The sequence below is a fragment of the Ambystoma mexicanum genome, chromosome 2q, assembly GCF_040938575.1.
Source record: "Ambystoma mexicanum isolate Mex_15411 chromosome 2q, UKY_AmexF1_1, whole genome shotgun sequence".
Classification (NCBI taxonomy): Eukaryota; Metazoa; Chordata; class Amphibia; order Caudata; family Ambystomatidae; genus Ambystoma; species Ambystoma mexicanum.
The window spans coordinates 251,506,157-251,534,149 of record NC_090924.1 but is presented as its reverse complement, the minus strand read 5'-3'; the positions used below and the strand labels follow the sequence as shown (position 1 = coordinate 251,534,149).

At 44.1% G+C, this 27,993-nt stretch overlaps 1 protein-coding gene across 1 annotated transcript in view; it reads left to right on the top strand.

Moving 5' to 3' along the window:
- The window catches only part of DNAAF5 (dynein axonemal assembly factor 5), a 629,742-nt gene that overhangs the window by 387,505 nt on the left and 214,244 nt on the right, over window positions 1-27,993 (top strand). Inside the window, exons 7-9 of the mRNA XM_069647233.1 lie at window positions 2,524-2,667; window positions 3,833-4,001; window positions 20,912-21,059. Coding sequence (XP_069503334.1) covers window positions 2,524-2,667; window positions 3,833-4,001; window positions 20,912-21,059 — 461 coding nt within the window. The remainder of the gene's footprint in view (window positions 1-2,523; window positions 2,668-3,832; window positions 4,002-20,911; window positions 21,060-27,993) is intronic.

Genomic DNA, 27,993 nt, shown 5'->3' with positions numbered 1-27,993 from the left:
TCTTTTTTTCTTATGTGTCACACAGCACCTTCAGTGCAGTGGCACAGGGGTGTCTTTCAGACTCCCCCAGGTTTAAATACCTTTCTGGGACTGACTACTGTCTCCCAGAGCATGTAAAGTTACATTGACTTTGCTAGTCTTTTTAAATTCACAGACCCAGCACACACTATCTTCCTATAGAGTGCTGAGGGGCTGCCTAGCACCCCCTGTGGCTAAACACTCATGTAACAGTCACATGTTACCCTTTCCTCTTGAAATGGCTGGTGGCAGTGGTTTTAGAACAAACTACCATGATTTTTCCTGACGCGAACACCGGTAGCAAAAAATTGGGTCAGCCATGTTTTTAAATATGGCGCCAATGACCCCTCTGTAAAAACAGACCCTGGTCCTCTTTTTTCGCCGTTTCTTTTAGGAAAGTTCCTTCTTGTGTTTAACTCTGCTTGCCAAACCAGGTTTGGTCCCTTTGTTCGATGCCCTTTGGCGGGCTTCAGTGCTGAAGCCCTCATCTTGCGCCTGAGTGTCTGGGGTGGACAGGATGTGAGGGAGGTGCCCGAACTCCCTGTGCTTGGTCTCCTAGGAGACCTGAATGCACTCTCGCGTGATTGGCTGCCTGACTGTCCGGCAATGACAGCCACCCTGCTGGGTGAGTGGCAACTAGGCTGGGATGAATGGGAGAAAACTGTTTAAAAGGCAAGTCCAGTACTGGAAGGCAGAGTCGACCACTGGAACGAAGGAACGAAGACGAGCTGAAGGAAGACAACTGCTGCAACTCCTAGACCATTGGTTTCACCAGTGAAGCCCTGCTGCAGGTCCGAATTGCCATCGATAGAGAAGCTCCTTCAAGGCCGGCTTCTTCCCTTGAGCTGGTGGGACCATCCAACTCGTAAGCCACCTTGACACTGTCTCCATACTGGTCGAATTTTCATCAGAGTGCTGTTGAAAACCGGATAGCCAGTGAGAAGGATACCAGTGTGTGGACTTTAAGGCATTCACACCTTAAACCGACGCTTAGCCAAGCTTGTGGCCTCTTCCCTGGGCAGTGCAGGAACCTCCCGACGTCCTCCTTCTTGTCCCCATGACTGAAGCTCAGGAACAGCGAGATCTGCAGGAACTGCCAGGAACTGCGTCAGGTACAGCTTTTCTTCATACCTAAGGCACTGTGCAAACGCGGTGTGGAAATCTTTTCTGCCGTGGTGAGTTTGTGAAACGTTCCCAACTTTGGAGTCTTGTTCGCTCCTAATCCGACATATACATTTTTTTTTTGGCAAACTACTTCCTTGAACATTGGCAAAGACTTAACCGTTTACTACCAGAACTGTGCTATCCTATCCAAGATGCTGAACTATTGACTTTGGCCCAGGCCTATTGAATTGCATTGCCAGTTGTAGTGAACTAAAACTATTTGCCCTGCCTATGAAAGTAATTGCGCTTTATTCCTTTTAACCTTTGTCTTTCTTCCCCTTTTAAAAGTTACTGAAGTGCCATTTTGCTCCCACTTCAGGGAAGCCTAACTTGTTCAGAAACGTATTGGTTGTGTAGTGTATTAAGATTGTGATATTAAGCTGCTTTTTACTAGTGGAATGTTTTCCAACTCACTATGTACATACATGTGTATTCTTTTACCAAGAAAGCTTGAATAGTGTTTGTTTGAACTACTGTGATTGCAAGTCCTTTGTGTAACATCTGGTACTACTCACATCCCTCTTGAGATGAGTCTGGCTGCTCAGCCACTGCTACCACATAGCTGTGCAGTACAGGCTTGTACCAAAGAGGAGAGTGTGCTTAAACCTGTGGTCTTAATTGTGTGTAGTGTTCCCAAAGGATACTGCATGTAATTCTGCCTAACAGGAGGTATATCTCTTGACTGTGCCTGTTTTACCTTTATGATTGTGTCTGTTGGCTCTTTAAAGTGTGAGGGCTGAATGGGCTTTTAACTCTACTCATCCTTGTACAGGACAGAAGTCAATTCTTCACAACTGTATTAGTTCGACCCCCTCCATTCCCTTACTTTCTGCTAACTAAAGCACTCATCTGTGTACAAGCATAGCTCCTCGTGGGGCCACTGTTTAGCAGGCACACCTATCTTTACAAACACAGCTCCCCTCCAGTATTTACTGGCAGCCATGTTTGAGTTTGTTTTCACTTTTAGATAGCGAGTTGCATTTACCCCGCAGTCATAACTTAACTACCAGCATGTGTGCTAATAGCAGTTCAGTCAGCAGCCAATACAAGATGTTATGATTTTTCCAATAAATCGGGCTTCTGGGTCCCAGGCAGGTGATCTTGCCTACGACCGCAGGCTATACTCTTAAGTTAATGGATCGTAAAGTATACAAATTTTGGAGCTTTGGACCTCATCGTTACTTTTCCATGTTAGTAAATATTTAACACAACTGCACAATGTTTTAATGTCCTAGATCTACATCTACAGATGTTCTCATTTGCTTTATTAGTATTCGTGCTCTGTTTTATACTAGCAACTGCAGTTTAAGTGAATAAACCATCATTTCTTTTCTTTGGTAGACTGTGTATATGGAGCAGATGCTTTGTTGTACACAAGCCCTGATCAAAGCATGTGGTGAAAATTGCAGGGAGATAAGCTTGCAGCTGATGAAAGTTCTTGTGACGATATTGGCCATGCCAACTGGTGAAGGCCTGTATAACAAGGTAACTCTTTTGCTAAATACATGTTAAATGTTAATGTTAAATGTAGTTAAATCATGCAACAAACTCATTGAGATGATTTTAAATTGATCATTAGCAATTCACTGTGCACAGTTCTCTTTCTTTTCATCACACCAAACCATTGTCTTGGACATTGCACGCTGAATTCCTTTCAGCTGGCTTGGTCACCTGATCGTTTGGTTAAAGCGCCTACTGTCATAAATGACTAAAAGCACTTGGTACTGCACCCTGTCCATTTTAGACTCCTTGTGAGCCACACCCGATTCTTCTGTAGTTAACCTTAAAGTACTTGGCTGACACAATTCCTTATTATATTGAATCTTTCCCACGTAGCACAGTCGGATGTTGAGCTTTATTTTTACGTCTTCTTTGCATTGGACCATATTTTGCATAATCGTTTCCGAACCATTTTCAGTGCACGCAGGCAGTTTGCCTGTTTCTTCATGTTCTGATTTATTCAGATTTCTATAGGCTGATTCTCAAAACTTCCCAGCATTTTCTGTGCATTTGCTTGTACAGTGTGCAGATGCACAGACAGACTGTGCACTTCAAAGCGCGTGTCGATTCTTAGGGCAAGTGCTTTCCAGTGTAAGTGTCAAGCGCCTCTTTCCCCTGGGGAAAGTGCATTCCTCCCAGTTAATTTACAGCGACATGCCTTTTAAAGCATGCATAAATGTGGTTAGGGCCATGATGAATCTGGCTGGCTGTTCCCACTGTGGGTGACCACAATCAATTAATACATGCCTATCACTACCCTATTCATAAGAGGACTGGCTGCTCGTGCTGTGTGCCCGCAGCTAGCTCACACACCCAGTCACAAGATCCTTTAAGACTTGGGTCTTGCAACTAGCAATGTGCAACACACCGTACGAGGGACAGACACAATTCGGTGTGCATGCCCAGAATGTTTAAGAATCGGTCCCTTTGTTCTTAGTTTTTGTCACTCATGACATTTTCTGAAAACATGGATTAATTAACTAGACCAATGCATCTGTTGGAATGGTATTTCCTTTGCCACTGGTATCAAATATTGGTTCTAATGTGCTGATGGCACATTTCCTTGTCATTTATGATGCATTTGCTATAACGACTTTTTTAATTAAATGGTGCCTGCCTTCAAATTTAAAAACACGTTTTCCCATAACAGGTTGAGATGACGATGTGCTCGTTAGCAGAAGTTCAGGGCTTGGGAAATTGCCAAGGTCTTTACAGGAAGCATATAGATCATCTGATGGAATGGATGTCCTCAACACATGAGCATTGGACCAATTTTTCACTGGAACGTCTACAGTTTGAAATAATTGTCACTCAATCAGGTAAGCTTTTTTGACACATTTTGTTTTATATATATTTCTGATGCTTTTATCTGCTTAGATTCACATGCTATGCTTAGGCCGACATCTAGTGGTAGCCGCAAGGTATTACATTTTTTGTTTTCGAAACTTGAACAAAGGGATGTCGACGGGGCGTGCCAGTAATACTATCCCTATTGTGATGTCTACTGTACCCATGGTCCTTCACGCGTCGAGGTCCTTCAGATTGTTTTATTTCTGACATGAGGTAGCATGAAGTGTAGCGTGAGTACAGATGTAATAACGCAGATAAGAGTAGATCAAGCCAGAAAACATCTGTGCACCTTCTACTGCACATGGGAAGAAGGAGGGCGCATGTGAATCTAAGCAGATACAAGCATCAGAAATATGATTACGGTGAGTAATGTATCCCTTCTGAGGCTTGTGGATCTGCTTAGATCACATGCTATGCAAAGATTAGCATGCAGTGTCTGGAGAAGGTGGTGGATTGTGAGAAGGCACAGCGGCAAATAGATGTTTTAGCACTGCTTGTCCCACCTGGTAATCTGCTTTAGAATTTGTGTCAATGCAGTATTGCTGAGTAAAAGTATGCATGGAGCTCCATGTTGCTGCTTTGCAAATGGCGTCCAGCGAGAGGTTGCAATAAATGCCAGAGTACCTCTGGTAGAGTAAGCTCTTGGTGTGAAAGGCAGAGTCTTGTTTGATAGAGAGTAGCATAGTTGTATGCATTTCACTATCCATCTGGAGATGGCGTTTTTTGAAACGTGATCACCTTCCCTGCCAGGTGCCATGGAGACAAAGAGTTGGTCTGTTTTTCGCAGGGGTTTTGTTTTGTTCACATAGTGCAGAACCGCCCTCCTCACATCTAGTGTATGGAGTTTTTGCTCAGCTGAGCTTGAAGGGTTTTGAAAGAAAGCTGGTAGTTCAATGGACTGGTTGAAACGGCGGAACTTGGATATGAATTTAGGTGAAAACCTAGGGTGTGTTCTTGGTACCATCTTGTCTTTGTGGATAACAAAGAAAGGGTCTTGCACTAACAAAGCCTGTAGTTCACTGACTCTTCATATGGAGGTGATGGCTACCAAAAAAGCTGTTTTATATGTAAGGTGTTTAAGGCTGGATGTGTGCATAGGCTCAAAGGGGGGGTCCTAGGAGCTTTGCAAGTACCACAGTTAGCACCTACCCTGGAGGTGGGTTTGAAATGGGAGGGTCAAGTATTTTTACTCCTTCCATGAATGCCTTAATGACAGGGACTTTCCACCAGGACACCTTGCTTTGAGAAGTGGTGTATGCGGATAGAGCCGCTAGGTGAACCTTGATGGAGTTAAATCCTAGCTCAGAGTCTAGTAAGTGGATCATGTAATGAAGAACATGTGATGGAGTACATTCGATTCGGTTTTCATTTTTTGACTGGCACCATATTACAAATCGTTTCCATTTGTTAAAATAACAGTGTCTGGTGTTTGGTTTGCGTGCCTCATTGAAGATTTCCATACACTTTTGAGGTAGTTTTAAATGGCCAAATTCTAGGACTTAAGGAACCAAGCTGCCAAGTTCATAGACTGTGTGGGTGGAACGTTGTCCCCCCCCTGTGCTGTGTGAGCATGTTGTAGGGGGACGGGAGTTTGATTGGATCGCACATCGCCAGTCAGTAGCGGTGTTGGGGGAAATGCGTAGGCAAATTTCCCTGACCAGTTCATCCATAGGGCTTGTAAGGTGACAAATGTCATTGATGACCTCACATAAATGAATTTTGATGAAAAGACTGTACAAGAGTTTGTGTTTATAAGGTTGGTAACAAGATGTCAGGGGTGATCAGGAGACCTATCATGAACTACTTAATCTATTAAAGAATGTACTCTTCGAATGGATTGTGTCCTCCCATGTATTCCTCATTTTAGATATATACCCTTACCTGCAGTTTCGCCTCGGAAAAGGTTTCCTCTCTCCAGCCGAGGGCGCTCCACTCGAGGCGACGACATCGATGCCTCTTGGCGGCCTCTGTCGAGCACCTACGTCATCAGTTGTATAAAGGCCTCGAGCGTGCCCGTTGCCTTCAGTTCCGTTTTTCCGTTAGCTTTGCTTCGGATCGAGATAAACTGCGCTTCAGTTATAGCGCATTATATCGTCTTCTTCGAACCCGTCCACTCCGAAAACAGGTTTTAAGAAATGGCAAAGGTTGTGGAAGAAAAATGTCGGTGACCGACCCTCATCATAACTGCCTCTGGTGCCTCGGTTCTGAACATCGAATCGACGACTGCGGTTCTTATCATTCAATGACCCATAAGGCCTTGAAAGAAAGACGAGGTAAACTGGCAGTGGGGGAGGAATCCCCGAAGTGTTCTTCGAGAGGGAAGAAAGAATCGGCTTAGTCTTCGGTGAAACGCCATAGAAAATCCAGATGTAGGAGTAGACTGAGGAAGTCCTCTTCTTCTTCGTCCAAAAAAGCGAAGAAAAGACGGCACCGATCTCCCTCTTCTTCTTCCTCGACTATATCGGAGGAAGTTATTACATGTCCAACAAAGCATGACTCCCCTAAAAACAGAAGAACAATTTGAGAATGCAGCCCAGACCCCCTCAAAAATGTCTGTTGAAGATCATGCCTCTACGCACAAAAAAAGTGACAGGGGGAAGGTCTAAAACTAGGAAATCCGACAAATTGTCAAGGGTGTCTTCTAGGGATTCTTCCCAAACACCTAAAAAGAAAAGGCTTCCAGTGCATAAACAGGAGGCAGACCTTAAGAAAAAGACTTTAGACGTTGATACGTCATTAAGAACCTCGACCAAAACATCTGTGAAGCCTCCATCGAAGACTGTTGAGTATAAGGGGGTCGACAACCCAGCCGAAAAACGTTACGTCGAGTACACTATCGACGACCTCAAAGACTCCTTCGACGGCGTTGATTGTCTCGAAGATACCTTCGACGACATTCGTAGTGCCTTTGAAAACATTGAAGAATGCCTCAACAACATCGAAGGTAACGGCCACGACTTCGATGCCATCGACGCTTCTGTCGACCTCGACACCAATTACAGGAGCGAAGCCTATTCCTGAGAAATTATTTCACCCAGAAAGCAGGCTTGATTTTTTCCAAACTATGTCATCCATATGTGGAGAAATGTCTTCAGGAAATGAGGATGATGAAGAAGAAGGTGAACCTGAAGTTTCATCAGCAGGGGCAAAATATGGTGCAGTGCAAGGGAGGTCCCTGAGGAATTAATTGATCCTCACTCAAAAATGCAAGACCTGTATGAATGTGTACAATCTGCAAGTGGACTAGATACGTCCCCTGAATACGAGTTTGAAAAACCAGATCCAACAGGACATGCTGATTTGGGTTATAGAAAACCTATGAACAAAGTAACAGAATTTATGGGATGGGGTAGGAACTCGCCTGTATACCAGGATGATGATATGACAGATATTTTGTCAGGAGGTCCTGTACCAGATCCCATACTTACCTTTCATATTGCCTTGCAAAGGAAAGTAAATGCTGCTTGGGAAAAACCTGAATCCATTCCAGCAGTGAATAAAAAATATGTGGCAAAATACAGACCTTGTAACTCTGACCCAGAGTACTTGAGTAAGCATCCATCTCCTGAGAGCCTGGTAGTTCAGGCAGCCACATTAACAAAAAATGCTGCATACCCTACAATTCCCCCTGATAGGGATGACAAAAAGATCGATGCCTGGTCGAAAAAGGTTTTTACTTCAGGGAGTATGGCTCTAAAATCCACAAATGTATCTTGCACTCTGGCGAGATTCACTTATACTCTGTGGGACTGCATGTCAGCGACAGCTCAACACATCCCAGAAGGAGAGGGACGTGATGGTTTCCTGTCCATAGTAAAGGATGGCAATGAGGCTTCGGGGGAATGCCTTCAAGCAGGCTTGGACACAGCTGACAGTATCAGCAGGTCCATGGCGTCTAGCGCAGTGCTAGGCAGATTTGCGTGGCTAAGGAAGTCAGGTTTCGCAACCAGATGTTCAATCTAGACTTCTTAATATGCCATTTGACGGCTCAAGGTTGTTTGGCAGCAAGGCAGATGAAAGTTTGGAGAAGCTGCAGACCTCCAAGGCAGCGGCAAAGTCATTCAGTGCCGCTATAAGACAAACTCAAAAACGCCCCTACACAGGCTCATCTTCCTGGAGGGGCCGTCCCTTTCATTTTTACTCCTCATTTGGGGGAGAAAGGGGACAGGCCAGTCAAAGAGGGCAAAGGAAATTTCTTCGGGGGCGAGGAAGAGGTGCTAGATCTGTCCCAGCAGCGGCATCTGTCCCTTCAGCCGCTGCTGGAGCTGCCGCAAAACCACTGAGGTTTTGACTCGCAAGATCCCAGTGGGAGGCAGGATCTCACAGCATCTGAAAGAATGGTGGGGCATTACTTCAGATGCTTGGGCGCTGGAAACAGTATCCCAAGGTTACTGCCTTCCCTTTCTAAAGAAACCTCAGAATCACCCACCGGAATACAACTCTACCAAAAATCCAGACCCGCTCCTGTTGCAGGAAGTTTTAACCCTGCTACAGAAAGGTGCAATAGAACATGTAACTGTAGCGGAGAGGAGCAAGGGTTGGTATTCCCCATATTTCCTCATTCCAAAGAAGGATGGAGGACTGAGACCCATCTTGAACTTGAGAAACTTGAAAAAGTTCCTCAGGAAGGACAAGTTCAAGATGGTCACTCTTTCTCAGATCCTTCAGGCTCTCCAAATTCAAGACTGGTTGGTATCATTGGACCTTCAGGATGCTTACTTTCATGTGCCAATCCATCTGAAGCACAGAAATTACCGGAGGTTCGCGATTGGCAATTCTCACTATCAGTTTCGAGTTCTGCCATTCGGGTTAACCTCCGCCCCAAGAGTTTTCACCAAGTTGATGGCGGTAGTAGCAGCGAGTCTCAGAAGAGGGGGGGGGGATTCATGTCTACCCCTGTTTGAATGACTGGATGATCAGGGCACGTCCCACAGAACAAGCCCGGGACCATCTTTCGAAGACTTGCCACTTCCTTCACAAACTAGGGCTTTCTCTGAATTCAAAAAAGTCAAACATGATACCATCACAGAAACTCCAGTTTATAAGAGCAGTCTTGGATACTTGTTCGGGCAAAGCCTCGCCTCCGGGAGAGAGCTCACCCCATTCTGCAGATGGTAACAAAATTCCAGAATCCCCAGTATCTACCGGCCTTCGACTTTCTCAGGTTGCTCGGTCTCATGGCATCCTGCATTTTTCTGGTGCCAGAGGCCATATTGAGAATGAGATCTCTTCAATGGGCTCTCAGGACTCAATGGTCCCAATTCTCAGGGGAAATGTCAGATCTTTTACAAGTTCCAACCAGGGTGGCACAGGATCTACAATGGCGGACTTGCAGACAGCACATCCTCGGAGGGGAATCTTTTTGGCAACCATGGCCAGAGATAACAGTAGTGACGGACCCCTCCCTTACGGGACGGGGGCTCACACCAACGAGTTGACGATCAGCGGTCGTTGGTCTCTATCGGAGTCCAAACTACATATCAACCTATTGGAGCTGAGGGTAATCAGACTAGCACTGAAGGCCTTCGTGCCAGCTCTACGGGGAATGAATCTCCTGATAATGACGGACAACACAGTGGCCATGTACTACCTCAACAAGAGAGGAGGTGTAGGGTCACTACCACTGTGCAGAGAGGCAATGCAGCTCTGGTTCTGGGCAATACAAGAAGGGATCTCTCTATCTGCCATTCACCTAGCGGGAGAGCAAAACATAGAGGCGAATGCTCTGAGCAGGGAGAGCACAGTCTCACTCGAGTAGGAGTTAGCTCAGGAAGTCCTTCTGGAGATCTTCACCCTTTGGGGAACCGCTCAAGTGGATCTGTTGGCGACCAGTGTCAACAGGAAATGCGAACTGTATTGCTCAAGGGAATTTCCCCCGAGAGGACTCTAGGAGACTCATTCGTAGTGGACTGGGAGTTTCCACTGCTAAACGCGTTTCCTCCAGTCCCTGTGATCCCTCAAGTAATCAGGAGGTTGAGGAAGTTCGGGAAAACCATGATCCTAATTGCCCCGGATTGGGCCAGGAGAATGTGGTACCCGGACCTTCTCGACATGTCTATCTCCCCTCCAATACGTCTTCCAAAAAGAGAGGATCTTCTCTGGCAAGAGGGAGGTTACGTTCTCCATCCAGAGGTCAACATACTCAACTTTCATGCATGGCTTCTGAGAGGTTGGGATACAAGGATTGGGACCTTCCGGATGATGTTATGGAGATTTTGCTTTCGGCCAGAAGGCCAGCAACGAAATCTCTGTACCAGTGTCGTTGGAACAAGTTCAGTAACTGGTGCAGGGATAATAATGTGGACCCTTTTCAACGTGATATTCCAATGGTATTATCTTTTCTGTTACATTTGGCTAATCTGGGGCTCCAGGTTAGTACGATAAAAGGATACGTAGCAGCGCTATCTATCTTCAAGCGCTCGTCAGAAGAAAAATCTTATTTTAAGATAACCTTTCAATAATACAATTTCTAAAAGGTTTAAACAATGTTTTTCCACCAATACCTTTTCAAGTTCCTCTGTGGGATTTAAATTTGGTACTGAAATTTCTGACATGTGCACTCTTTGAGCCTTTAAATTCTTGCCCATTAAGGCTTCTTACTCTGAAAACTATGCTTCTAATTGCATTGACATTAGCCCGCAGAGTAAGTGAGTTGCAGGCACTTTCTCGTGGTCCTCCTCACACCATCTTTCATAAAGATTAAGTTGTCCTTAGAGTCGAGCCTTCTTTTTTGCCAAAAATAGTTTGACTTTCACCTGTCACAGAGAATAATTCTACCTACTTTCTACCCTCCTCCTCACACAAGTAAGGAAGAGGAAAGACTACATAGAGTAGATCCTAGAAGGGCTCTTAGCTTTTATATCTCAAGATTATCAAAAATATGTCAGTGTGTCCAACTGTTTGTGGGATACACTGGTCGTAAGTTAGGACTACCTGTAACTAAACAAACATTATCAAGATTGATAATCTTAGCCATAACAGAGTGTTTCAGGCTAGCTGGAACACTCTGTTATGGCTAAGATTGAGCTCTTAAACCCCCCTGAGGGTTTAAGAGCTCATTCAACTAGAGGCATGGCAACTTCAACCGCACTTAACAGGGGTGTTCCTGTACAAGATATTTGTGCAGCAGCCACATGGTCATCCATGCATACTTTCATAAAACATTATACTTTGGACTCAACTACCTCTCAAGGAGGTCTATTTGCCAAATCTGTGCTACATTCAGTACATAGCTGAAATGATATCTGTACTCCCGCCTCCAATCAAAAACTGCTTTGGGAGTCTATCTAAGATGAAGAATATGTGGGAGGACACAATCCATTCGAAGAACAAGTTACTTACCAACTGTAACGTTCTTTCGATTGGATGTTCCTCCCACGTATTCCTCATCGACCCTCCCAACCTAGCTCACAGTACAGTTTACGTGGTTTACACTCTGATTTCTTTTGAGGCTGGGGTCAAAAGAGGCACGCCTTTAACCATAGTCGTGGGCTCTGATACATGAAAAAACAGAACTGAAGCCAACGGGCGCGCTCGAGGCCTTTATACAACTGATGACATCGGTGCTCGACGGAGGCCGCCGAGGGACATCGACGTCGTCGCCTCGAGTACAGAGCCCTCTGCTGGAGAGAGGAAACACTTTCCGAGGCGAAACTGAAGGTAAGGATATATTTCTAAGATGAGGAATACGTGGGAGGAACATCCAATCGAAAGAACGTTACAGTTGGTAAGTAACTTGTTCATCTAAACAAAACATTATATTGGATTGGTACTGTTAATACAGGAACCTAATCATACATAAACATAGGCAATGGATGCAGCATGTGTACAAGTTATGTGTTTGAGGCCTGCTTATTGCCCCAAGTATGAATGTTCTGTTCTCCAGAATGGGGTCTGGAATGGATTCACATGCTCATGAATATTCCCGTCGTCAGGCTGGGAATCCTCGGTAAATAAAAAATCAGTATCAGTTTTGTTTCTGATCTGTCTTTCTTAGTAGTAACCAATCACTGATCTCTAAAAATCAGTATCAGTTTTGTTTCTGATCTGTCTTTCTTAGTAGTAACCAATCACTAATCTCTAAAGATTACTTGCACTGCCTGTTTTCCTCCCCATCTAGGAGGTCTACATATTTTGTGCTTATAATCCCTTAGACCCCTCTGGTCTTGTATATATTGTGTTGGTTGTGATGTATTGGTTTACTTTAGTATTACTATGATTCTTTGCTATGGTCTATGTTATAAAGGCCTTGTAATAAAAATGTCTGGAGTAATTTGTAAGTGTCCTTGCTTTGTGTGCTCATTGAGGTCTTTCAGTCACCCTCACCCCCACTTAGTCTTGACCGCCTGCCAAAGCTACCCTGATTGGTCTTGCTTGTCCAGAAGTTATCCTGTTCAAAGAAACTAGGCTGGTCTTCTGCACCTCCGCCCCTCCAGGTCAGAGTTCAGAAATCCTTCTTAACAATAGGGCTCACAGGAAAGAAGTGTTCATAAGTAATAAGTCAGAATGTGGTAGTCGTGGTCTCCCCTATGTTTTGAGCATGGAGCACAGCACACACTCAAGCTTTCCCAGCCCGAAACGACAGTACTTTTCTCAGCTGTCACAACCGTCGATGAACAAGCATCTTTCTCTGAAAAGTATTGTTCCTGCTTCAGATGGCCTGATAGATTAAAAATTAACAAAGTTCCTTTTGGATTGCACTTGAGGTGATGTTTCTTCACCCCTGCGTCCCCCTCTTCCGGGCCTTATCAGCGTAGACACACTCTGTGTATCATTCACATCTGCTGCGACACACTCGGGCTATTGTTCGTGGTCTTATGATTCCTTCAGCAGAGGTTTTGTGTGCCTGGGTTGGAATGGGCAAGGTCTCGTCTCTCCTTGTCAGACTTTCGAGTCTTGCTTCTTTCTCCTCCTCTTGATGTCTGGATAGCTGTCTCGTTGTGCGGTCTGCTTTGCTTGTATTGTGCTCTACTTTTTATCCCTGTGGGGAAGGGAAAGGGCCGTCATGTGTGTGTGATTCTGGTCAATTGCCTTACTTTCCCTGCCCTTGTTTTGGGACATATCAGGAAAACATCTCTGGTGTTTGTCCATTGTCTTTTGCGGTGGGCGAAAGTGTTTGTGTCAGAAAAAGAGGCGGGTAGAGTGTTTGAATATTCTACGAGGTAGGATGGGGGAGAAGGTGCTATAAGAAGGGGGATACCGCGTCTCACCAGTTGGTGTCCCACTTCCACTCCCTGAGGACCCTCCTCCAGGTGATCCTCCCTCACTGGTCCACCCCCAGGAACTGGATCCAATAACTGTGGGGTACATTTTAAGGCCCAAAGCAGAATACCCTTACAACCAAAAACCACATTTAAGCAAGGCCACGACGACGGCTGTGCTTTTGTCTGCTTGATACCTAAGAATGGCTGCATTTGTCTTATTTCATTTGAATCCTAAGAAAAGTGACCTGCATTCAGAATGGCTACCTTTGCTGTTCTGCAATGTGAAGACTAAAAGCTGCGCCCAGCAGTCAAGACGGCATTACAATTTTTTCTTTGTTTCATTGTAAGCACTCCAAAGTTATGCGCTCCATTGAAACACAGCCCTCCTCGTGTATTTCATCCGATTGCCTAGAAGTAAGGCAATACATCTCCAGTAAAACGCTATTTCATCGATAAAATACTTGAAGGGCAAAGAATTCTGTTTTCATGCAAACACAGTTTTGTTTTCCTTTGAAATAAATCATTACACTCAAATCCCAGCAAAGGAAAGAAATAGCGCAGCTCTCTTTTCACATGTCGATTTCAGAGAAATTCTTTACAGCATCCTGGTGTGTCCATTAACACACAGTACATACAAAAGCACTACCAAAGATTAATGGGAATACAATCCTGTGATTTATAGAACCGCATTTGTAACTAGAAAGAAAAAAAAAACCTGCAGACGTGTGAATTTGCTTTTGGAAAATAAGCAAAAATGTTGTTTAAAGGTGAATGTCAAATGACAGCTGTTGCTCGCACAGAAAGATTATTGTATATTTGGGTGGAGGAGCTGCAAAGCCATGTACATGTCACGACCCTCACCCCAGACCCCCACTGGCAAGCCCACTTGCCAGTGGGGGTCTTGGTATAGTGTTTTGGGTGTGGTGGCCTAGGTACTACTTTACCTGGACTACTTTGTTGAGGCTATTTAAACCACACCCGAACAGGAAAGCACGCTTTGCGTTACTTTGCAGTCTGCAATGTGACACTCACTGTGTCCTGTGATACTCACGAGCCCCGGAGAAGCAAACCTGCAAGGAGACAAAAGGAACATTGTTAGCAGCATCTAACCTGCAGTCCCCATCTTATCCGGTCGCAGCTCCAGTGAACAGCTTTTTCTGGATCCGCTTGCCTCCCGGACCGAAAGACCTGAAACAGGAAGGGAAAAGACAATATTAAAGAAGGCATATTGGACATTGCAAAACCTCGAACTACACAAGAAGCTTATCTGGCTGGTCGTCTCTCGGCCGGCATCGTTCCGGAATTGCACACACGCTGGAAAACACTGCGACCTGCAAGAAAGGAAGGAAACCGGTTGGAAGAGGCAAGATAATGCAGCGCTGCGCATAGCGCTTACTTACCGCATCGTAGTGCACATCACCGGCCATCTTTTACCGGCGAGGCCCAACTCCACCAGTTCGCCACGCTAAAGCTCTGCAAACCTAAGGGAGAAAAAAAAACATTATTTGAACAAAGAAAGTCATGCAAGATTAACACGCTATACAAAAGCTGCAATAAGTCCTACCTGAGAGACACCAAACGGGCCCGCGCCAGTGAAGTAACTTGGCCGCACGCGCCCGCACAAGACAACGTGCCCCTGCCAAGAAAGCAGGACGGAGAGCATGCCTAATTCCACAACATGGTGAAGAGAGGGCCCTGTGGGGCTGAAGTCACTCGGGGTTGTGGGAGGATATTTACCCAGTCGGCCAGTCTTCAACACAGTCCTCCTGTATTTCAAGCGGAACCTTCCTCGCAGACCAACCCTGGGAAAAACATGGGAAGAAGATAGCAGCAACCAGCCCCGCTGAGTGGCTTCCCTGTGGATACCAGGTGAGCGTAACAGTACATTATGCTGACCCTCCCTCCCCCCCAAGATTTCAATCAGCCTGGCTGAAGCCCAGGAATTCCAGTTAAACCAGTTTGGCAGGATGGCTTGCTGCCCACTTTCGCACCTACAAGTGAACTGATGCTGCAAGGACATGTGCTGGGTACTGACAGTGTGATAATTACTGGTTCTGCTAAACTGGCAGACAGGACTGCCCAAAAAGACAAAGGAAGGGAGTGAAGCCCAGTGTTGACCCAGAGGTACAATTTCCTTCAGCACCCTTTTCCATAGATGTCCTTTGTACAAGATGACCCGGGAGGAAGACAATTTGGCTGTGGGGGTTTGCAGGACCGCCCACACAGTGACTAATCCAGCCCATTGACTAAAAACTGTTGTACATTGAGACATTTTTACCAGCCCCCTAAATAAGCAATAACTCAGTATTATGCCAGCATCTCATGGGATGCTGTCCAAAAGGACAAGCATAAAGAGGCCCAGTGCATGTTTCTGGCACTTGGTGAACTGGAATGGCAGGAAAAACACATTTTGGGGTTAATTATAAATGGCACAGACATGCAACTTGGTGAAAAGATGCAGAATATTCGTGGGCAGACTTTCCAATTCCTTCTGACATATGGAATCTGCATGTCTGCTTCTTATGATGGTGACTAGTATAGATATGAAGTTTTGCTCCAGAACTCCTTTTTGTCAAGAAATGGGCTTTGTGAGACAAAGGAAGTCATAAATGCACACACATAAATGATGTAATTTCCCCTGTACCAAACAGCCCAGTGAAAGGAGGGGACACTGGGAGACTGCCCTATCACAGCAGAGGGGTAACTCCAGAGTACTCCCTCCCCCTTCCCTACCCGCCCAACCGCAAATTGTAAAATTCTCTATCACTTTGGATATAAAAGCAGAAGACAGAGAAACACAGGGACAAGCCACTGAAATCCATTCAAGATCCAGGAAAGCAGAGATCCATCCATCCAGATCCAGGCATACCCATTAATTTAGGGAGAAAGGAGGAAAGGAAGCTCATCCCATCTAGGAGAGCCCAGTGACCAGACCATGGCCAGCTAATCCCATCCAGGAGAGCCTAGCAGCCCCAGTGACCAGACCTCATGGCCCGCTGTCTCAGTGACCCGATCCCTTGGCGCCGCTGTCCAGAGACCTTGCTGGCTGTCCAAATTAACAAACTCAAGCTTACCTTGTAAGTATCACATCTCCCAGAACCCAAAAAATGCATATCCTGCTCTTTTGACCCTTGCATCCTATTCAAATCCCAGTCACTTCCCAAATTGCCAGTATCTGTTCCCCTTTCCCATAGAAAAATCGGTGTTAGTCGATGTCTGCTAGCGTATTCCTTGTGATAATTCTTTCAGTTATCTGTGTAAGTCCCTAGTATTATTTGAAGTAAATCAATTAATTTCCCTATTGAAAATTCACATGTATTATTGTTGCCATTCAAACTAACAATTTTATCGAGTGTTTTTACTAACTATAGTCATTAAAACATAGTCTCAACAGAAATAGGCTTTGTTTAACAAAAGCCGAATTTGCTTGTGCATTGTGCTTTTCTATAAATTTCAATTTGCATTCTACCCATAGAAAAACCCAAACCATCATCCCATTAAAAGTAATCAATTTTCCTCAGAATCCTATCTGTCATGTACCTGTGTTTCTGGTTTGACACTATAGCCCTTCTCTGTGGCTGCCTGTCCTCACAAGCTCTGTGTAGAAATGAATTGCCATTCTGTTGTGCTTTTCTTTTTGCATTCTGCCCTTTTCCCAAAATCCATGTTCTACCTGTGTTCACATTGCATTGATGCCCTGCTCAGTAGTCTGTAAGCCTCCTTATCACTTAAGTGCAGCCACACACATTTCTGTCGAAGCTATCCCACTGCAAGTGTAAACTGATGTACAAATGACAAGTGAAATCCGAGTGTGCCATTTTGCTCCTAAATAAGGTTTTCAATTCTGTTTCTGGCCTCCCATCTTGGGGTGGTGGGCTGAATGCAAAAATTGATTTCTCCCTCTTCCCTCTTCATACTGACTTCCTGCCACTACTTTCCATCCACAAAGAATTTAGGTAACAGGTGTTTGGGGGAAGTGTTGCAGGGGAGGTGCATAACTTGTGTGCTATCTGTTATTTTTAAGAAAAGTGATTTTCTATTAAAGGTTTATGTAGATTATGGTAGGAATATTGAATTAACTGTGTGTAAGATTGTTGCATTTGTATTGCCACAACAGTGGTTGCTGATGCCCTATTATTTGATTTTGCTCTGATTTTTCCTTGAATTCTAAATTAATAAATATTTCATTGTTACACACCGTCTGGTTCATAGTCCATTGCCACAGGGTATTTGTTAAGGTGGGTGTGAGACGGGTTGGAGGCCTGCTCAATAAAGAACCCAGGGTTCAAATACAAATAAAGCATTTTTATTGTGTGCCACGTTCATTGTTAGTGGAAGAAGTCCCTTGCTGGAGTATGCTGTGTTATAAAACCGTTACATAGCGATGGCTGTGTACTGGCCACCTGGATGACAGATCCCTGTGGACTAGTACGTTAGAAACCTTCAGGTTTCTCAGATCCCTTCCCCTATGCAAGGTGGATATGCTTGTTCCTTGTCCAGGCATTGTGTTGTCAAAACCTGGAAGAGGAAAGGGACGAGAGATGTCCAAGAACTCTCGCATATTCCATTGTTTGGTGTTGGTCGAGGTAGATAGAGTTGTAATGGTTTTACCGGTTTCTCTACAATAACCTATGAACTGAGTTTTGGGATCTATTTTGGGGTTCACAGGTTCAGGGTTATCCCAGTTCCATATTGGAGAGCTGTGGGAATAATAATTCACCTGCCAAGAACTCGGGGTGGGGGGGGGGGGGTAGGAAATCTCTGTATGAAGGTGAAGTATCCTGTAAAAGAGTAGAAAATGTGGGAAAACCCTCCCTAGAATAATTTCTTCAGGAAGTGCCGGTATTATGGCTAACGATACGTCACAGGATTCAGTGCGGATCTCAATGTGTACAGGTATTTTGGGGTACCCCTCATTGTCTCCATGTACACATTTAACCCTGACTAGGGCCGCGTTATCCAGATCTCTGATTGAAATTGGATCAGCCTGTATAGCAGTTTGTTTACTGCCCGAGTCAAATAAGGCTCTTACCTGTCTCCCGTTTACCCAAGATTTTTCTTAGCTAAATGTCCTGTTTCTCTGCAGGATAAACAGACTGGAGGAGTTGGTTTCCCCCTTTTCTTTCCTCTTCTAATTTTCCTCCTGGGCCTTTTGGATCCGTTTTTCTGATTTTCACTCTATCTTGGGGTAAACCCTCTTTACTTCGCAACAACCCCCCCCTTGTTTATCTATTCCACGGGTGGTTGAGGTCAGTGGAAAGGTTTATGATCCTTTCGTTCCACCCAACGATGGACTGAGTGGAAATGTTTAGCTGTGTCTGAATGGTTTTGTGCAGTTTCAATGGCTATAGCTAGTGTAGGTCGGTTTAACTGCAGGACAGCTTTTTGCAAAAACGAGGGTAAAGAGTTAGTGAACTTCTCTAGGGTGATCATCTCTGTCAGTTCTAAGGATTTATTATTAATCCACAGGGCCACTGATTCTGACATGTTAACCCATTTCTAAGGGGGTTTCCCCTGGGTTCAACCAAATGGCCCTCAACATCTGCCGATAAAAGTTGCAGGTTTGCCCACTTTTTAACAGTCCTTCGATGGATCAGACGGTAGCTCCTTGTGCAAGACTTAGTAGCTGATGGGAGGTTTGTAGTTTGCCTTTCAGTAGAGGGGCTAAACAGTTTCTTTTGAGATTTTCTCCCCATCCTAGTTGTTCAGCTAGGCGTTCAAAGTTTAAGAAAACATTTCCTAAATCTTCATATTGAAGATATGGTTGGCCCCCTGTGGTAGTAAGGGTCTTGCTTGTAGTTCCATTATCTTAGTTCAATTTTCTTGAAGCCTAATCTCAGCCTTCATTTGATGGGTGCCAACTGGGCGATGACATAGGCTAAGAGGGCCATTTCTTCTGGGGGTGTAAGGGTTCCCTCTGTGGATGGTTTGGAATCGGAAAAGAAACAACTTTCGACTGCGTCAGATAAGGTCTCCGAATCTTCTGATTCTTCTGACTCTGAGTCAGTCAAAGTAATGGGTTGCGATAAATTAATTCCTAAGCCTGATGATCCTGCAACTGATAATGACTGGGTACCAAAAAAAAAGGTTTGGAAAGAGGAGGGCTCAGAGCACTAGGTCTGATAAAGGAAAAGATGAGTAGAATCTTCAGGATTATCCGGTCCCATGGTTGTATGTTGAAATGAGAGAGCGAGAGGGGGGGGGAAGGGTCTCTAGTAGTACTTCAGTTTTAAAGAACAGATCCTGTTGACCAGGTGCGACATGTAACTGAGAGAGCATCTCTTTCAGCATAGATACACGGTCAGAATCAAGGAGGTCATCTATTTTATTTTCCCTGTATGGTGGTACCACAATTATTAGCATGGGTTACAATTTTAATCAGTTGAATAAAATCCCACCCCTGACACCATATATAAGGATTGCATGGTATCAAGAATATGGAACAAAAGAGAACACTGTCCACGGTCTGTGGAACACTTGTGCCCCATGCACACTCTAGGTTTATGGTGACAGACAAACAGAATTCATAAAGGTATATTTATCATATGGCAAAACAAATTTAGGATACAGTGGAATGCCCACTTATATTTTGCATGAACAGAATACACTTTTTCTTTTTCAGTTTTTACTTAAAAACTTGTAAATCTGTAGTATTGATGCCAGTCAACAATATTATATTCATATTGTACAGTTTAATGTTTCAGATATAGAAAATCATCAGAATAGACATTAATAGCGCATCAAGAAATTTTTTCTAAAAAGAAAAGGAGTTTTTTTAAGGCAAAGCAGTTTGTGCCAAAGCTCAACACATTTCGGGATCTGATATCCATTCCTCAGGAGCATGATTTCATATTAATCCAATTTTTTTAAAATCCTAAAATGAACACTCTATGCCACGACAGGTATGAATATGCAAGATCAGGGAATACGAATCATGAAGAGATTTGAATATAAAATTGTAGCTAATTGAAATTATTTCTGTTTTCTTATATTCAACATAGCGTTCATTTTAAAATACAGACCAAAAACAGAGGAATCCCTTTCTAAGAACCCCAATTTGAATAAAGATTGCACTCATTTGTTGCTTGTCAGTTGGAGTTATCTCTAATTTTATCCTGGAATTTAATGTTTTATGTGAAGCATATGGAGGTTGTTTTTTCAATATGTATTTGAATTCGACATTGTATCATGATTATAAGTTTTTGTTTTTAAGAGTACATTCTTTTGTCTCAATTAAGTTCAGGGTTTGTGTTAATTATATCAGGTCAAATATTATGCACATAGGGTTAGTATTTTTTCAGTTACCATCATATAGATGCAGGAATTTCTGACCAGCGTTCATGGGTTTTATGCAGAGGTTTTCGGAGCGAGTGAGGAAAATACATTAATTCCTTGCATACACTTTTCTGGATTGAAATTGCATTGTAAGGATAGGGAAAGTTGTGTCAAGTGTATGCAAGGAATGAATTATGGAAAGTGAGAACTTGTGAAAGTGAGACTAGTCGCAAAGTAAATTAACCAAATAAAATGCAAGTCAAAGGTAATGGGTAAATTGGAGGTTAAAAATATAACTAATGCAATGTTTGAAGTTTGACTAGTAAAATTGGAGCAGGTTGTTATAGGAAATATAACCAAGCTGATGGAAAGTCTTAAATATGTTGTAATTTTTTTTGTAGGCCCTGTGATAGGCGAATCACTTCATAATTTCATACCCATCCTTAAAACGTGTCTACAGCCAACCAGAGAGCCACAGATGCGCTTGAAGATTTTCACTGTCTTATCAAAATTGCTGGTTAAAGCAAATGAGACTGTCAACTCGCAAGGGTATGTAGGAGTTTACATATATTTCACTTTATGGAACGTATGTGCCCTTTTTTCCATTTCCGAATCATGACTGAGAGTTCAGTCAATTTAAGATCCTTGATGTTGGCGAAGAACTAGTGAAAAGGTTCAAATCTAATGAAGCCATTACCATCCAAAAGCACAGCTGCTGATGTTTTAGCTACCAACCATAGTCATGCTATGTTTTTTCCATAATAACTGAGACCATATTATTGCTGTAATTGCTCCTAGCCTTAGGCAGGCAAATCCTTTTTTTCTCTTGTAACTGCTAAACGGGAAAAACTGAATAGAAATATGGAACTCCTTCTAGAGTCTGCTATATCTTCATATATTAGTATCACTTAACCCTGCCTCCAACATCCCGAATTCCCATGGTTCCCAACGCATGATTTTTTTTCTGATGCATCCTGGAAATGTTCCTGAATTCCAGACTGGAAACTTGAGAATGCTTGAAAGAGATGCTCAAGAACTGCACTTAGATGGTTGTGATTGGCTAGTTAGAGCATGGGATGTACTTAACATTTACAATCTTGTTAGTCTGTCTCTTATTGGAACACCTTAATCTGAGCATTCCTTTTTAGATTTTTACCATAATTAGTAGGTAGCAATTTTTTTTGTTTCCCCTTGATGTAAGTTAATGATTGTATAATCGACACCATTGATGAGTCTGCAGCATTGTACATCTTTCTTAGCTACACATACTGTCGTTTGGGACTGACTGTGAATGCACCTGTAATGAGTAGCCTCTTGGCAGCACCTAGCGTAATCTTCCATGCATGGTTATCTTGTTTATTCTATCTGGGGTAAAATATGCACGCAGAATGCTTTTGTAACTAGCTTATTTAAACATAATATTGCTCAATGCCTTCCCAATATGAAGAAAAACTCTTAGATTCTGCTTCTGATGTTGATTTTCCTTAATCTACCTCCCATCTAGCTTTTTGCCTGTGTGCTACTGCAACCCCTTAACCGAACGCTTTGACAACATTGTTAACCCTGCACTCACTCGTCCCATCCATGAACCGTGGGTGCACAGCAAACATCTACCCATAGATTTGTATAGTCCAAGAAATTCCACTTTCTAGGTTGGCCCAACTTATATTATCGCATAATTGATCATAACTTTCCTTTTGCTTTTTCCTCCGCCCTTGTAGAGTGCCCCCTGACCTCTTTAAGTAAGTTTGGGAAATTAGATAATTTCCTATACCAGATGCCTATTCCACCTTATTCAGACATGGTGCACTCTCCTAATAGGCAGGGTTAATGCCCTACTGGCTGTCCCTTCTCATGGCTGGCTGTCTCAATGGGCTATTTTGGTGACCCTGCTTATGTGCGTAACCTGATAGTCCACATCACACCTGAACCATGGTTTCACAGTACATGTCATCTTCTGCTAAAATCCTTTGCCCCAATATTTCACCCCTGCAGCCCTATCCCCCAGTTGTATTGAAACTGCAGCATGGTCATAGCATTCTTAGCAGCCATACTGTCTCAAAGAAGTTACATTATTAAGTCCATTTAGTTTATTGACGATAATGATTGATATGCACATGGACAACACTTGTAAAGCAAAGTAGCGTGGTAGTCAATTACCTTAGCCAGCACTACTCTGCCCATAAGCAACATTGCAATCTTAAGGCAGAAGTCAATCCACTGTGACAAATCAAGGGAATTCTTTTCTCCCCAATGGGGCGCTCCCCCACCCCCTTTGGAACTAGGTAAATTAGCCCACCATGCTTAACACCCACTAGGGGCACGGCAAGCGAGATCCCACTTGGGGGTCACCCCTCTTTCCCCCCTTGTGGACCAGGAAAGCCCCAAGTGGGGTTTTTAATCATCCTCCCTCACATAACAAATGCCAAATGTTTGTTGGGTATATGGGAATTGAGCAGGGCAACAATGTTCGACAGTGTCCTTTAAAAGCTGGTGTGGTTTCTAACCTGTTATTGTTGACATCTTTGCATGAAAATGGACTGTCCTGTCTTGTTCCAAGGAGGAACATAAAGGTCCCATGAGACCAACACAGGGGCTGGACCAGCCAGAGGGCTAGAGACGCAAGCATGTATCACAGCACAGAGCAGGGAACATCTCCTTTCCAGGAGGAGTCTGAAGGCAGTGTGAAACATGGAAGCCAACAGAAAGCTGCAACCTCCAGCAAGGGCGAAAGCCAGAAGAACTCAGAGCCGTGGAGATGAAACAAGACGCTGCTACACCAGGAGCGGCCGATCGGCGTCTTCCACAACTGCCACTGAAGTCCTGTCGAGCATCGACAGGAGGAACCGATGCCAGAGACCAGACGGAGAGGTCCGAAAGGAAGACAGACGTGGTTCCGCTCGACCCAAGAGACCACCTCCTAGGAAGAGTGTTGCTGCCAAGAAATGGGTACTTGGCACGTATCGAGACGCGGGAGGTGAGCAGAAAAACCAGCAGATACCCAACAAAGGGGTCAGAAAGCCACTGAGCCAAGAAGGGGCAAGGAGCCAAAAAGCTCAAAGTTGGGCTGGGATCCAAGAAATGCCACAAAGGGGTGAGAACGCCAATTACCCAAGAAAAGCTGAGAAGCAAAACAGCCCACGCTGGGCTGAACTACGAGATACCCCAAGAAAAGGCTGTTCAACATTTAACTTCATGAAAACACAGGTAAACCCAATCAGGTCAAGCTTTTTATCCGTGACAGGGAGAACACACACAGACTTTGGACCGTCCTGAAATGGGAATCATCTCGCCAAGCGGAGTGCCTAGAAAAATGAATAAGGACTTTTGGGTGGAGGCCCAGAACAAGCATCACCTGGCAAAAGAGGAAAATGCACAGAGACATGGAAATGTATAATCGGACATGTGGCCTAACAGAGAGCCACATTGTCTTTGGGTGGGGTCAGAAACTAGCCACCATTAATCAAAGTAAGGGGAAGTTTCTGACCAGACTATCTTTATGTTCGAGTTCTGTATTAGTGGTTGGGATAGATTCTAGGGCAGCCTAGGTTTGGACAGAGGATGGTTTTTGGTATTGTAAGACATCCTGACGATCATAGTTTTATTATTTATTTCTTCAGTAGAATAGGGAAACCTCCTCCGCAGAAGTAGTGACAGGAGAGGCTTTATCCTTTTAGAAACATGACCTCTTGTCCATCTTACCACACCACTTGTCAGTCCTATCTTGGCTACTACAATTCTACAGTAAACTACAATGCTGTCAGTCTTACCCAGGCTCCCATACATTTAAAGTGTTAATTAGAAAGCATCCTGTATCCCCCCTGGACTGCCTCACTCACAAGCTAGAAGTGTATATGGCACTTATTTTTCCCACTTGATCATCGGCCTAGTTACCATTCATGTCCTTAACCACTTCTAATATATGGGGATACAATCCCAATCCCGCCCCCACATTGGGTTCTTACATTTAACAAAATATAATTTGCATACAGTGTAATGATATGTTCTAGCCAAGGGGTCTGCAACTTGTGACTCTTCAGAGGTTTTGAACTATGATTTCCATGATCCCTCACAATGGACTATGCTGGCTTGGCTGAAGGTAGTTATAGTCCAAAGCATCTGGAGAGCCAAAGGTTGTAGACCGCTATGTACTCCAAATCCTCTGTCAAAAAACTGCATATAGAACGACTGCAGCCAAAGGCTCAATGGTGAGCTGTGAAAATCAGAGGCAAGAGGGCAATTATTCTTAGTGCCTCGCTTTGTAACCCACTCATCCAATATGTTTTGTATTTCATGGAGATCATTGTGCTTCGATTAGAAGCACGTACAAAGAAGCAGATTCTGCTTGGCAGACCCACAAATGGATGCCCTACAAAAGAGCAGACAATAATGAGTAGTTAGCACATAACCAGTTGATGATGGAAATGGCAGAACATCCAATCGGACAAATAAGGCCAATGCGTAGATGACACACACACTGTGAATTATTTACATGGGGATGACGGTTGAAAGAGTCAAAGTGAAAGGTCCATTTAAAGGCTTGAACAACAAACTCAAGGTGATGGAGCATCAGAGTGACAATGAGAGACTTTGTAGAATAGTATGTGAGATGGGGCCAGGTCTTCCTGACAAATTGAGCTTCAGATCACTAACAAAGAGGGTTTGCAGGCCTTGAGATAGGGGTGAGCAAGTCATTTGGAATAGAGAGCAGGGAGGAAGTGGTAGGACACAGTGGCCCAGAAGAATGCTAACTTCCATCTCAAACAGTTGAGCATAAAACTGTAAAGTGCTATTCAGTGCTGAATGCCTGAGAGGCACTCTGAGAACCTTGATGAGAGATGAAGGAGAGAAAGGAGAAGACAATGTATGGATCATCCTTGAAAAAGTGGTAGGAGAAACAAAGCAGGAGATGAGTTTGCAGAGGGATGAGGCGCAGAGGGTAATGAGCAGTGGGGCCAAGTAGGGAACCGTGACCAGGAGGGTATAATCAGAGGTTTCGGTGTTACATAAAATGGAAAGAGAATGACCAGCGAAGTTGCAACAAATTCAGTCGAGAGCGGTCTCTTGGGTTCCTAGTTTAGAGACGGATGACCAACCAGGTCCAAGATACTAGAAATATCCTAAAGGATGAGGACGAAAACGAGCTTGAATTGGTGGGCAAAGAGCAGAAAATCAGAGATATGGTTTAGAGTGTATTCCTTGGACTGGCGGCTACAGAACACCGATTGGAAAGGGCCACAGATGTCATTCAAATCCAGGTAACCAGTGATCCTTTTATAGGCTATATGCTCAACGTTCTTAGAATAGTGGAGTAGGAGAGAGACAGGCCAGTAGTTGGCCCGTCAGACCAGATCCACAAAGAGCATTTTAAAGATAGATGGGATTGTGGCTACCTTTAAGCAGGTGGGAAATATTCCAAGACCTTGAGAGAGGTTGACGTGGCATTCCAATTTATCAGCTTAAAGTTGCTTTTTCTGTATAGTCTGCCCAATGTCTTCAGGCCTGGCATGCACTTTCCCCTGGGCATTGTTTGGCAACTCTTTTCTCTTACTTAAAATTAGCCACTGTCTACTTCTTCTCCCCTTCACATGAATCCCCTCCCGAAATTGGGATGTCACTTTATGGAAACATCACCCTCAAACTCCACTTCCTTAAGCAGTGGGCCAGCTCCTGGAACTGCTACCATTAAGTGTTATTAAAATAGCCATCAAAAGCTAGCATGCCTCCTGCACTTCAGTCAATTTGACCTGTGGACAAATATCCAAGTCTATTTTCTGCAGTTTATGGACTCCCGATGGTGCTCAATAAGCAGTCTTCAAAACCCTTATTTAGGTGATCTTGACTAGACTCTACTTCCTTCCCCAGAAACATCACCATTGAGCTGCAGACCCAAGTCGTCCTGACCTGCTCATGCTATTAATGAGTATCTCAAGCAGGATACGTACCACAGCTCCACACTCACCCACTCTCCCATGACCCCAATCTGCCTCCACCATCTGCATTTTTCCCATGATGTAACATAAATGGGTACCTTTTGACAGCACATTGAATAACCCATAACTCACTTTCTAAAGCAATGGTCTTCAGCTCCCTTCATTTTCCTATCATTAGCATTGGAAACCTTTGCCTCCCTCTTCCTCTCCTCATCCGCCCACATTGTCAAGCCACATCCATTTCTCTTGTGGATACCTCTGTACTTAGCACCTCATCTGAGCAGGTTGCCATATTCTGAAGGACTATTACTGGAAGAGGTGTAACATGACCAAGTTACGGCTTTAAGAGTGTGGACACTACCTGCCTCATTACGAGTATGCCGGTCCGGAAAAAGGTGTCAGTAACAATATGTAGTAGCACCTTTTTCGGACCAGCATACTGTGAGTCTGCTGGTAGGGGCAGTGAACTACCGGCAGGCCTGACCTGCTGGTAGTTCAGGCCGCTACTGGCAGATAATTCACTGAAGCACCGGCACCGTCAACAACTGTGCCTGTGCTTCAGTGTTTCCCATCGCATGGAGTCCTTTCAGACTCCATGGGACTGGGAACTTACTGTTACTCCTCTGCCCATAATATTCCAGTAATACCGGGATATCGGGCGTGGAAACGGTAAGCCGAGGTTGTACCGGGGGATTATCAGCAACCACTTGATGACCCTGTATATCTTATATAAACCTAGTATAATAAAATCTATGATATTTATTGACCCTCAGGTAGAGTTCCCTGAATTGCAAAAGCATGCAATTCTCTGGACAAACTTTATTATGTTGTTCATAACTATAAATATATCATTGATTGCCATGTAATAAGAGGCATGCACATTGGGTTGCTGTTGGGGTGCAAGGAGTGCTTTCCTTTCTTCAGGGACACAAAGGTTTGTCTGTTATTAGAATTAGAGCAGATTGTTTTGACAGAATGCTTTGTCAACCAATGCGTATTTTCATCAAAGTTACTATTTTGGCCTTTGCAGGCCAGAAAACCGCTCCAAAGATGCTGCATGAAGGCAGTAAACAAATTTGGATCCCCTGCTAGCAAACCCTGCATTATGCATCGGGTCCCATGCTTCCCAATATGGCAGTCCCCCAGCAGCCTAACTGCGAGTTGCCATTTTATTACGTTAATCTGTAGTATACTGACACTGGTGGTATGCATGGGAGGGAGTTGTAAAAGAGGGATGGCCACAGACTAAGTTGCAAAGGCACCATGAAGTTTATGTACTGTCACTCTTTCTTCCATTGGTTACCCTTTGTCTCAGCTTGTTGGGACAAAAAATAATTTACCGGGGATGAGGCACAGCATGTGTCGGGTGGAGTCAAGCAAATGGGTTAAACAGTTCCTCTTGGTATCATCTAGAAGAAACACTAGGAAATAGGGCTTACAGAGCAGACATCAGAAATTGGCAAACAACTTTGAAAAGCTACTGATGCTGCATTAGATCTGGTGGTGCATGCATGCAGTCTTTCAGGATAAGGAACACCATGTAAAGTTAA